This window comes from Saccopteryx bilineata, chromosome 4 (genome assembly GCF_036850765.1).
Source record: "Saccopteryx bilineata isolate mSacBil1 chromosome 4, mSacBil1_pri_phased_curated, whole genome shotgun sequence".
Taxonomy (NCBI): domain Eukaryota; kingdom Metazoa; phylum Chordata; class Mammalia; order Chiroptera; family Emballonuridae; genus Saccopteryx; species Saccopteryx bilineata.
The window spans coordinates 2962829-2974938 of NC_089493.1; the positions used below are offsets into that span (position 1 = coordinate 2962829).

A 12110-nucleotide genomic window follows, 5' to 3' on the forward strand; every position below is an offset into this window, starting at 1 on the left:
TGGCTGGGCGCCGAGTGCCCTGCAGTCAGGAGCCTGGCACAGCACTGTCCCCTTCACTCAGCTGCCTTCTCTGCAGCCTCCTGCTGCCCAGGGGTGACTCTTACCTTCACAGAATGGACACTGCAGAGAGCAGGCAGCACCTGCAGCCCGTGGACTGGGGGCCCGAGGTCGGTCATTTGGGGTAGCAAGGATGTGAGGACTCCTACATGGTGTCAGGAGGGCAGCTGTGGGGCAGGAGGGTGGGGCCCCGCCTCCTAGTCCGGGCCAGCCGTGATGCAATAACCTCTGCCCCAGCTCCAGACGTCAGGCTCACTGAAGTCAGCTGTGCGGACAGCTTTTATATACCAAAAGTATTTTTTGACTAGGTCATTCGATGATATTGGAAATGTTTTTTCTCTCATTAAAATCCAGCCCCTCAGGCTTTATTTTTCATGTACGAGTCTATAATTTATGTACAAACCTGTGTATAGGCCCATTGCTATAAGTGATCCCCTTTAAGCATTGACTGTACACAGTGGCAGTGAGAGGTGAACAGCAGGTGCGGCAGCCGGGAGCGCTGCTGTGACCCCGCCCCTGCTGGCGCCATGTAAATACGCACAATAAACCGCTGTCTCTCACCACGGCTGTGCATCGTGTGTTCTGGACTCAGTGAGGTGAGGCCTCATCCGTATTTTCAAAATAGGTTTTAATCAAGCTTTATATACAAATTGTTGTACAATTAGTGGAAAGTACAAAACACAAGCTGGCTCCTTCCCCACAGTGAAGTATCAGAGGTTGGCTTGCAGCCCCTAGTTAGTGCCGCGGTAAACAGGTCTTGGGACCGGCTCGGGCAGGCTCCTGGGGGCCCGGCTGCGCCCACTGCCCAGACCGTCCCGTGGAAGCATTAGTGAAATGCATGTCGAGGGTTTAGAACCTTCTAGTAAACCTGGCACTCATAAAAACATGGTGTAGATGATCCTAAAAACAGTTTAGCAGTAGTGTAGCTGGGTCTCCCACCCCATTATCAGAAAGAAGACGGAGGTTCTAAAGCAGGAAGCTGTCTGGAGTGTTAATAATCGGCACGTATTGCACTAGGTAAGCGGACACGTCTGGTTTCCCAAAGCCTCACAGTGCCTTCCAAGCACACCTGGGGCCGGGCGAGTGCAGAGCGCAGGTTCCGTTGTTCCAAGCAGACGGCCGGCTCGTGAGCACTCACTGGTCCCGAGACTCATAGAGGAGCTTGGCAGCCTGCACAGCAACCAGAGAAAAACATGGAGAAATGTGACGTCCCGCACCTGGTGGAGCTGGGGTGGGAGCCCCCAGCCCCGCTCCCGCGTGCCTCAGGACCTTGTGCATGGCCGCCAGCCATGCTGTTGACTGCTTCCTGCTGGCACTGGCGTCTTCCCCTGCAGTGAGCTTCAGCTGGGTCACGCCGTCTGCCCCCGATGCCGAGTACTGCAGGGTCATGCCCATGGCCCGTGCGCTGCCTCCTACAGAAAGAGGCAGGTAAGTGGGCTCAGACGCTGCCAGCAGTAGTGTGGGGGCCAGGGGGCCTCCCAGCCCCTGCGTTGGATGGGCCGGTGCTCAGGAGGCACCCAGCGATGCACACGACCTCATGTTCACAGGATGGGAAAGGAAGTCACCTGGCCTGGGGGCTTCCAGGGCCCAGGAAAAACATCACACCATGCCCTCAAGAGAAACGCTTCTGCACCTCCTGGTTGTGGGGCCCCTGCCACTGGGAAGTCCGGCCAGGCAGCCTAAGCAGCAGGCATACCTGCCAGGGCAGGGGCCACGGCCACCAACCACTGAGAGCCAGCGGCACAGCTGAGCATGCAGGCAAGGTCAGCACCACAGAAGTGCCACCACCCTGGTCACCAACGCAGACCTTCAAGCTCCCACAAAGATGCTCCATGGAGGACAGGCCTCCTCCACAATGACGCATCACTTCCGAAAGCACACTCAGGCAGGAGAGCCACGTGGAGACCAGGCCCCAGTAAAGGTCCCACGTCACCTACAGCTTTTACTTGGTGACTGCAGGAGGAGCAGGAGGAACACTCAAGCAGTCATCTCAAAGTTCCCTCCATCAGCCCGTCTCTGCACCCCAGGCCAGTGGACGGAGTCTGCTCTTCCTGAGAGGCCTGCCCAGCCTGAGGGCCATCACCACTATAAGTGCTGTTCCCCGGTGCCTGGAAGGCCTCCTGAGCTACCCTGTCACAAGCCTCCTCCTGCCCTCAACGTCTTGACTGGCATGTTCCCGACCAGGCTCCGTGCAGGAGTGCCCCACACTCTGCCCACCAGTCGCGTCATTGAGAAGTTGTACTGGTGCACAGTCACGGCCATGTGGCCCTGTCTCCAGCTGCTCTCCTGCTTTGCAACAGTCCATCTGGTCAGCAAAGCTGCTGAACGTTACTGCCTGGTCCTCAAGGGGCCAGTGGCCACTGCTCTGGCTGCCATCAGCTAGGGGAACTGTGCCGCCGCTGCCCCCCCCCCCCCCAGATACAGTATTAGGGGTTTCAAGTTCTAGGAAAACTTTGGGCAGAGCAGGGCCCACTGTGCTCCCTTCAACGCCACAAGGGGACACGTGGCACCAGAAGCCCCAGGGCCCGCCCAGGAGAAAAATCAGAGGCTTCAGGAGGTGACCTGGGTGGTGACCCTGACCTCCTCCCTGGCCTTGGGCTCCAAGGAGGCAGGCAGAGCTGCCCCGAGGCTGATCTCAGCCTCTCAGACCCTGCCCTTGGCCCCAGGGCACATTTCACTGCTGGGATGCACAGGCAACCACAGGGACAGAGGTGGCAAACACTGGCCGTGACCGAACAGGAAGGTGCTGTTCCCTGCCACCGGACTCGGACTCGGCCTGCTCAGGAACAGTGGCATCAACAAGTTGTGAAGTGGGTTGCACATCCCCCTTGGGTTAGAAAAGAGCAAATTCATGCTAGGAAGAGCGAGGCTGACCTTCAGAGGCGGGCTGGCTCCCCAGGAGGCTGGTGTAAGTGTGAATATCTCTTTCTAGTCAGGAAGGTAGGCAGGCAGGAGAGAAGAAACACCAATAGCCCATCAGAAAACAGAAAGCAAGATGGGTTAAGTCACATGGGTCTCCAGCAGAGGGACAGCCACCGAGGCACAGAAGTTGAGGTGGAAAGATCCAAATGGCTAAATATCTGGAGAGCTTGCCAAGGGCAGGTAAAGGAATCTCACTCACAGACAGCTGAGCAGCACCGGGAGGGCTCAGCCAGCCACGTTCCAGCTGCTTTAGGGGCCCAGGGGGTGCCGGCTGCACTGGGCCCTCTGACCTCACCAGAGCCCGACGGAACAAGAGGACACTTTCAGGCAAACCTTATTTTACATGTATAAGTCCCCTGTTCAACTGGTGAGTTCCGAAAGCCACGCAGTAAAAAACCGACAGACGGGCATCTCCCAGGCCCTGCCAGCAGGCCGAGCACCCACCCTCCATGCAGCTGTGCCCCCCCAAAGTCACTACAGCTGGCATGCATTCAGTAGAGGGCAGGTGCGCTTACCTCCAAGGGGGAAGCCTTCCGTGAGGATCTGCACCGTCGAGATGTGCGTGACCTCAATCTCGTGGTGGCTGTCCCCATCCAGAAAGAGGAATCTGTCAAACAGAGGGTGTCCCCACACGTTACCTGAAGGCTCCCGGTGACAAAGCTGTCAGTGGCTGTCAGGGGCGAGCAGACGCTGCCTCTTACCTCTGGTTGTTGGAAAGACGACAAACCATTGTTTCCGATTCCTCTGAGTTTCCAAAAGTTACCAGGAAGGTGGCTCCTTGGGGCACAACATCAAGCGTAAAAACACAGCCGCCCCTTCCAGCCAGGCGCAGAGGGGTGCATGCATGCAGGGCAAGGGAGACAGGCAACAGCTGTGCCCAGCACCCCTTGCTGGGGCCGGCGCTATGTCCGTCACAGGTCAGAGCGCTGACACCCCCCCCCCCCCCCCCGCACTGACGCGCGCGCGCGGCAGGAGCCACGGGGCGGGGACAGAGTGGAAGGCCAGCACCTGCCCAGCCTGCAGGAGAGGCAGCCAGAGCAAGGACCCAGTGGAAGGAGGGGTGCTGGGAGGCAGGCCCTTCATCTGCACAGCTCTTATCTTCTTGTACCACTCAATCCCCGAGACGGTCAGGTGGAAGATGCCACATGCTGCTGGTCCTGCTGTCGCACCGGAGGCCTGGCCCAGGGCCACCCACCCACCCAATGAACACCCCAACTAGTGGCCCTACATCCAGAAAAGTGAGGCTCAGGTTTTAGGCGAAGTCTGAAGGGGAAAGCTGGCTCCACACCTATTTTTGCAAGAATCCAGGAGACGGGGAGCGAGACCACCTCAGACCTGCACCCTGCCCGCCCATGCGGCTGCTTACCGCTCTGCAGCACTCGGAGCTGCTTGTCGTAGAACTCGGCCTCCTTGCGGGACACCAAGGCGCACGCAGCGCACTGCCTCACGGGGTCCACGAAGCACATGCGCGGCAGTGCCACCTTCTGGCCGCAGCACTTGTCGCAGAAGCACTTCCCGCAGCGGCGGCAGTGGTGCTGCAGGAGGGGCAGATGGGTGAGTGGCGAGCCTGCCCCGCATATCTCCCCACAGGAGCCCAGGGGCCTACTGCCACAGGCCATGCCACCGGCCAGGAGGCCCCATCTCTGCTCTGCGCCCCAGCACATGCTCAGGACAGGACACAGCCATGTGGACAGGCCCAGTAGGGCCACAGGGTGTGCGGGCTGCACACTGAGACCCAGGCCCAGTGTCTGTCTCCTGTGTTCAGGCAGACAGCCCATGGGCCATGTCCCTCTGGGCCCCTCCCATCCAGTGGCCTCAGCTCACCTTTCTGGTGAGAAAGTCAAACTTGGCATCACACTGCATACACCGCGGGCACTAGGAGAGAAGGGGACAAGTATCAGAACCTGCTCTGAGGACACTCACATTTGGGCTGGTGCCCCTTGCTCTCGGCTGGTCCACATCAGGGCCCCCAGGGAGCCAGATGGGCAGGTGCTCTGGAGGGTGGCTGGCAGCCCTGGCCACCGTGGGCACCAAGTCTGAACGCTGCAAGATCCTGTGACCAACATTATCTTATTTGCTCTTTAGCTGCTTTCTGGACTGAAACACGGGGCCTGGTCTGCCTTGGCCTTCCAGAACCATCTACAGCATCCCCGCGGGCTGGATGCTCCAGTCACTGCTGGGCCCCCAGGGCTGGCAAGTTCAAAGACCAGTCTCTACACACAGGCTACATTGAGAACTTAAAAACAGCTCCCTTAGAAACAGAAGTAATAGAGAAGCATTTCATCCCTCTAAGTAACGAGGTTATTCAGAAAATCAACAAACTTTTAGACAGTTTTCTGTTGATCATATAAGAGAAAATGAAGTTTTTAAATTCTCAACAGAGCAATTTTATACAAAAAGAACTAAAGGAGGAAATAAAGCAAGAGGCGAGATGTGAGAGGAACATGATGGCCAGGGAACTAATATCTTGTCCGGTGAGCACAGCACAGGCAGCAAAGCTGCCAGGGACCTCTGGGACCCACACTGGACACAGAAACCCGCCTGGGGCCCGGGGCTCTGAGGCCCCACAAGATGCTATCTAGGGAGAGAGTGCACCCAAGTCTAGAAACCAGCTGCCATCCACAACGCAGCAACAGGGTCTGAGATGCCAGCCTCTCGCACTGTCACCGCTGGGGAGGGCCAGGCTGATGGCCACACAGGAACAATCCCCAGGGAGGACCCAGACCTGTGGGACTGACCCACCAAAGAGCCTGGAGGACCCTCAGGAGGGTTGGGTGGTGGGGCAGGGTGTGCAGGTGGAGGTGTGCCCACAGGGACACGCACATGCACACACAGATCCTCTGCAGCCAGACCCTCCCCCCCCCCAGGCAGACTGGGGCTGCACCAGGCTGACTCACAGGCAGACACCTCGCCAGGGCAGAACAAGCAGTGGCCTCCGAGGGCCCTTTACTCCAGGGAAGCCATGTCAATAGGAGCCTTTGGCCATATGCCCTCCTACAAAGGCCTGGTGCAGGTGTGCGGGAGGAAGACAGTGAGAAGGGGTGGCCTCTGAGGGTTCCTTGGAGGCCACAGGTGGTTCCACATGGCACCTCCCTCCCCCGGATGCCTCTCTGCACTGGTCCAGTGCAGAAGGCTGGGGTAAGGCCCAAGCAGGTACCATAAATCGGTGGTTTTCAACCTTGCTACACTTGGGGACAGGTGAAAATAGAATTACTTGGGGGACCGCTAAGGCAGAAATCACCCAAGCATAAGCGAAGTCGACTAAGATCACTGGGTCTACCATGTGCAAACAGCATCAGGACGGTTAACTCCTTCGGGACCAGAACGAAATTCCTGGCAGACTGGTTCGTGGATCAGCAGCTGAAAATCACTGCTGTAGATGGAGCCACAGGCAAGGAAAAAGCACAAAGGGTCCGGCACCAGGCATGGGTTTCAGGACAGAGGGGTGTGCTGAGGGCAGAGGCCCAAGCACAGCACTGTTTGGAGGCCTGAGGTCTCTGCTGACCCGCTGCCTCCAAAGGTGCCCGTCACCACTGCACAAGCAGCCCCAGCCCCCAAAGGTCAGGTGGCAGCGTCTTCCTCTAAAAGGTACAAGAGTTTAAAAAAATCAGAGTAGGGAGAGTTTAACATTAAATAAAAAGTTATTACAGCCTGACCTGTGGTGGCGCAGTGGATAAAGGGTCAACCTGGAATGCTGAGGTCACTGGTTTGAAACCCCAGGCTTGCCTGGTTAAGGCTAATATGGGAGTTGTGCTTCTTGCTCCTCCCCCTGTCCTATCTCATTCCTCTTTCTCTCTCTCTCTCTCTCTCTCTCTCTCTAAAAGTGAATTTAAAGAATCTAAAAAAAAAGTCCTCACCATGGCCTATAAAGTCCTCTAAAAAAAAAAGTTACTACAAAGAGAACAAAGCTTGCCTGACCAGGCGGTGGCACAGTGGATGGAGCATTAGACTGGGATGCTGAGGACCCAGGTTCGAGACCCCAAGGTTGCCAGCCTGAGCGCGGGCTCATCTGGCTTGAGCAAAATAAAAAATAAAAATGCTCACCAGCTTAGACCCAAGGTCGCTGGCTCAAGCAAGGGGTTATTCGGTCTGCTGAAGTTCCACGGTCAGGGCACATGTGAGAAGACAATCAGTGAACAGCTGAGGTGTCGCAATGAAAAACTGATGATTGATGCTTCTCATCTCTCTCTGTTCCTGTCTGTCCCTATCTATCCCTCTCTCTGACTCTCTCTCTCTGTCCCTGTAAAGAAAAAAATTAAAAAAAAACAGACTTACTTAAAATTAAAAAAAAAAAAAAAAAAGCAAAGCTTTAGGACACATGCCTACCCTCCCCCTTGAGGCTGGCGTGTGGAAAAGGACAGTCACACCCCCACCTGGCTGCCCCAGGCTCTCACACTAGACCATTTCTTAGGTTCCTCAAAACAGGACTCATGCAAGTAAATTTTTTTTGTTGTTGTATTTTCCGAAGTTGGAAACGGGGAGGCAGTCAGACTCCCGCATGCACCCAACCGGGATCCACCCGGCACACCCACCAGGGGGCAATGCTCTGTTGCAACCAGAGCCATTCTAGTGCCTGAGGCAGAGGCCACAGAGCCATCCTCAGCGCCCGGGCCAACTTTGCTCCAATGGAGCCTTGGCTGCGGGAGGGGAAGAGAGAGACAGAGAGGAAGGAGAGGAGGAGGGGTGGAGAAGCAGATGGGCACTTCTCCTGTGTGCCCTGGCCGGGAATCAAACCCGGGACTCCTGCACACCAGGCCAACGCTCTACCACTGAGCCAACCGGCCAGGGCCGCAAGTAAATTTTTTAATACATGTATCGATGATATATCTTTACTGAAAGATAATCCTTTTAATAGTAAAAATGTAACTCCTACAAATACAAAAGGAACCCTGTCAGAGAGTTAACTCACACATCAATGAGGGACCCACTCTCTACAGCAGGGGTCCCCAAACTACAGCCCGCGGGCCACATGCGGCCCCCACCGCACTTCTGGAAGGGGCACCTCTTTCATTGGTGGTCAGTGAGAGGAGCGTAGTTCCCATTGAAATACTGGTCAGTTTGTTGATTTAAATTTACTTGTTCTTTATTTTAAATATTGTATTTGTTCCCGTTTTGTATTTTTACTTTAAAATAAGATATGTGCAGTGTGCATAGGGATTTGTTCATAGTTTTTTTTATAGTCCAGCCCTCCAACGGTCTGAGGGACAGTGAACTGGCCCCCTGTGTAAAAAGTTTGGGGACCCCTGCTCTACAGCGTGAGGTTGTCACACAGCTCAGGACGGAAGGTGCAGACACTGGAAACTCGGTGGTGGCCCTCAAGACACCCGGGAACCCTGCCATGACCTCACCTGGGAGCAGAAACCCCCCTTTAGTGTTCTGGACAGTATTCTGCAAAGCACCCCCTTCCCAGGTGTGACCTGGCTGAGACTCACGGGCTGTTCTTCACCCAGGACAAGGTCAGACACTAACCCCAAGTTCCCGTCCTTCACCTGGCTGACCTGGGTCCCTTCTCCAGCAGAGCAAATGCCCATACCTGATGCGTCAGACTTCAGTTCAGCTTCTCTCCCTCCCTCAGGCCCCTGAGCCTGAGCCGGCGCCTAGGGATCTGTGGTCGGGTCCACCACTGCACATGAACGTCCCCCTGCACCTGCACCCCCACCTGCTTGCATCTCGCCCGGCCACCCCCATGGAGAGAGCCCGCCTCTGCCTAACCCTGGAGAAGCCTGTAGGTCGTGATGGCACCCTGACCTACAGCGGTCTGCAGTGTGCCCCTGCCCCACCCCTCGTGTATCTGGAGTTGCCGTACACATGACACACGTGGGCTCCCCCCCCCACAGCTCTGCACTGCAGTTATCACCACTGGACAAACCCTGTGTCGAGGATGGGAAGGGAAGGGGTGCAAAGCTGTGTGGCTTTTAAAGATAAAACAGTTTGTCTGCTGGTGACTAGTCTCTAGGGCACATGCCCAGGGTGCCCGCCCCAACCCCACTCTGTGCCCTCCGACACTGATGGCGGTCTCACACACCCCCAAGATCATCCCCAGGCTTCCTCGTGTCCCTGCTGCCCCAGCAGCCTCCCTGCCCACAGGCTGTTGGGGGGCACAGACGGCATAACCCCCTGTTCACACCAGAGAAGTGGTCCCAGTTCCTTCTGGGGCAGGAAGCCCTCAGAAGCAGAACTCTATCAGCTCATGTGCACACACCTACAAAATATCCTACATTTTCAGGATTGTCCCATGGGCCCAAGCTAATAACCTGCCAAAAGGTCAGGCACCTCGTAAGTGCTCCATAGATGTGGCATCGTGTGGCGTGGCAGGCCTCAGACTGACCCAAGAAGACAGAGCCACAATGACAAGTGAAGGAGCGCGTACAGATCTGACAAGGACACTAATCTGTGCACAGCCAAAGCAGAGGATAACATGCACCCCCTGCCACATTCCAACCAAACTCCCCAGTCTGTTCCAAACCCCCACAAATAAACCCATCTCTCAGAAGTGGGTATCTCCACGCAGGAGGCACCTCCCCACCCGCTACGGTCCTGGTGTCCCCCAAAATACCGAACAGGCAGAGAGCAGCCACGGGCCAGGTGAGCGCCCAGCACGTGCACCACACCTTCCTGAGGGGCACGCCACCATCCTTCCAACAGGAAGTACAACTTCCTTTACTGGCGGGCGAATCTTTCAACCCAACTTGACCAGAATTTTGCAAGAGTTCTCAAGACAGGCGGCCTGGGCAGGGCTCCAGACACGCCCCACCGCCGAATTCCACAGCACAAGGCCACAGCACCGAATGCAGGAAGACAGGGAACGCCAAAGGGCTCTGGGCATGGACAGCAAAGGAGTGAGCGCTGAGCCGAGGGGTGGCCAGGGCTGGGACTCAAGCTGTGTGAACCCACCGGGCCAAACCCCGCCCCCCGCCCAGCCACGCCCCCACCCCCCTCAGCGGAGCAGCACGGAGGGCTGTGGAAATTTCACGGACATCGCTTAAAGGAAAAGTGTGGAGTGGCTCCTCAGGGGGGCGAGGGTGGGAAAGCACGGCTGACACAGCGGCCTGGCCCCTAGGACATGCTGCCGCCTGTCCCTGCTAAGGTCATGGCCCCCGCCCCCACAGTGAAAGAGACCAGTTGGCCTCTGTGTGGTCACTCTCTGGCTGTTTCGTGCTATTTTGACTTCTTGACAGTGACATCTGCCCGGCTCCCTCACTGACAGCTAAGCGAACTGGGGAACACACCCTCAGGAGAATGAGTCTCATGCTTTGTCTTTCCCCCCCTTTAATTATCTTTTAACAACACTCAGCAAGAGACGTGAGGAAAGGTACATTCTGTGAGTTGAGAGCAGAAACGCAGGAAAAGAAGGGCGCAGTGGGCGACAAGAACCCGGGAGGAAGACTGTGGCCTGGCTCGGCTCAGTGACCACCCATGGCTCCCCGTCACCCTGGTGGCCCGGTGACCCGCAAGACTCCCGCCGTCCCTGTTCACTGGCCTCTCTCCACTCTCAACACAGCGACTGCCACCTGGCGCTAGTGCTCTAGGGCGGCAACGGGGGGCGGGGCAGAGGTGTCCTCCTCCAGCCGCCTGCCTCCCAGCAGTCCCCACTTACGGCCTGCTGCTTTAAAAACACCTGATTTCACTCAGGCAGAAAACCTGCCTGTAATGAATTCTCACGGAAAGGAAAAGCAGCTTACTCCAACGCAGGAGGGTCTGCAGGTTCAAGCTCTTTCCAAGATCGCAGCACTTGGACGGTTCCCCTCACATGGGGCTAACACACGGAAGGCAACAAACGAATAAACAAACGCAAACTCAAACATACCACAGAGGACTGGTCACCGGCGGGGGGGGAGGGAGGGTGAAAGGAAAGGGGACAGAGGGTCAAATACGTGGTGACGGACGGAGACCGACTTCGGTGGTGAGCGCACAGTCGAGTACACAGATGCCCTATTATCAAGTTGTACTTTTGAAATTTATACAATGTTATCAAGCAGTGTCACCGCAAAACACTTTCAAAAACACACAACACTTGAATGTCTTTTAGACCTATCTGATTTCCAGGAAGGCTCATGCAGTCCTCCCGCCTGGCTTCGCGGTGCCGAGAATTACCCGCCGAAGGGCTGGAGACTAAACCCGCCGGCATGTCCCAAAAGGGCGTTCGGCAGAGCCGCCCCAGCCGCCAGCAGGGCAGTTCATGGCTCCCCGCCCAGACCACTCGCAGCAGCCCCAAGCGCGCCCGCCGCTCCGAACAGGTGCCGCTCGGCAAGCAGGCCTTGCGCGCCCACTCTCCACCTGGAGACTCGGCGCAAACGCCCCGCCCGCGCGCCCCCCAGGCAGTGCGCACAGCTGGAGCCCCCGCAGAAAAGGCTGTCCCAGGAATAAACACGCGGCTCCGCCCCCCGGGGGGAGGGGGCTGGAATTGAGTCTACGTGGTCCCACCCCAGCAGTTCGGCCGCGGTCGTGGCATTCACACGTGACCTCGGGTGGGCAAAGCCCCGGACTCATCAGAAAGGGAGGTCCGTGCAAGTGACACACAAACACGGGAGGGGGAGGGTCTTGGGGACTCCGGGCGCCCGAAGAGGAACCAAGCAGAAGGCAGAGTGCTCAAGGCCTCGGGAGGGGTGGGGCGCGCGGACAGCCAGAGCCCGGGGTCCACCTAGGGACGCGGGGCAGGGCACCCGAGGGCAGCGGGGCCAGAGGAGGGGCGCGGGGAGAAGGGAGCGGGCCGGGCTGCGGAGGGCGGCAGGGAGACGGGCGCGCCCGGGGCGCCTTTGGGGGGTGCGGACCGGGGCTCGGGGCGCGAACGGGTCCAAGGTGCCGACGCGGGTCCGGGGCGCGGAGTGGGGGCTCGCGGGCGGCCGTGACCTACCTCCTTGTCCGGTACCCACTGCGGCTCCTCCAGGCCGAACGGGCTGCCGAAGGCCCTGTGCTCGGGCACCATGCGCAGGCCGCTGGGCGAGCGCACAAGCTTCTTGGCGTCGCGACGGGTGGCCACCTCGGACGACATGACGCGGCCGCAGCGCTCGCCCGCCGCCCTCACACAGCCCTCGCCCCGCCAAAAGCCCCGCCCCGCTCGCTAGGCTAACAACGCCCGTGCCCAATCAGCACGCTCGGTCTGGAGCGCGGACCAGTCAGCGTCCGGGATC

At 57.9% G+C, this 12110-nt stretch overlaps 1 protein-coding gene across 4 annotated transcripts; it reads right to left on the bottom strand.

Annotated features, from left to right (window-relative positions):
* Positions 1–666: 666 nt before the first annotated feature.
* On the bottom strand, positions 667–12036 carry ZFYVE21 (zinc finger FYVE-type containing 21). 4 transcript variants are annotated; one of them, XM_066276431.1, is made up of 8 exons: positions 11834–12033; positions 4804–4854; positions 4346–4514; positions 3681–3756; positions 3495–3586; positions 2932–2985; positions 1327–1469; positions 667–1227 (listed from the first exon to the last, which is right to left on the bottom strand). In XM_066276431.1, exons 1-8 carry the CDS (start codon positions 11969–11971, stop codon positions 1192–1194), a joined length of 759 nt encoding a protein of 252 aa, XP_066132528.1. In that variant the 5' UTR covers positions 11972–12033; the 3' UTR covers positions 667–1191. The 4 variants fall into 4 exon arrangements, with proteins under 4 accessions (XP_066132528.1, XP_066132525.1, XP_066132527.1 ...); XM_066276428.1 differs by lacking the exon at positions 11834–12033 and adding an exon at positions 11074–11261; XM_066276430.1 differs by lacking the exon at positions 11834–12033 and adding an exon at positions 11011–11261.
* Between the last annotated feature and the right edge of the window lie 74 nt (positions 12037–12110).

Bases quoted from the DNA above. Each gene is read 5' to 3' on its own strand.
- ZFYVE21 (XM_066276431.1), bottom strand. From the start codon at position 11,971: ATGTCGTCCGAGGTGGCCACCCGTCGCGACGCCAAGAAGCTTGTGCGC. The intron at 3,587-3,680 runs GTAAGAGGCAGC...TCTGTTTGACAG, and splicing joins CGTCTTTCCAACAACCAGAG to ATTCCTCTTTCTGGATGGGG. The intron at 2,986-3,494 runs GTAAGCGCACCT...CTTCCTGACTAG, and splicing joins GGAAGGCTTCCCCCTTGGAG to AAAGAGATATTCACACTTAC.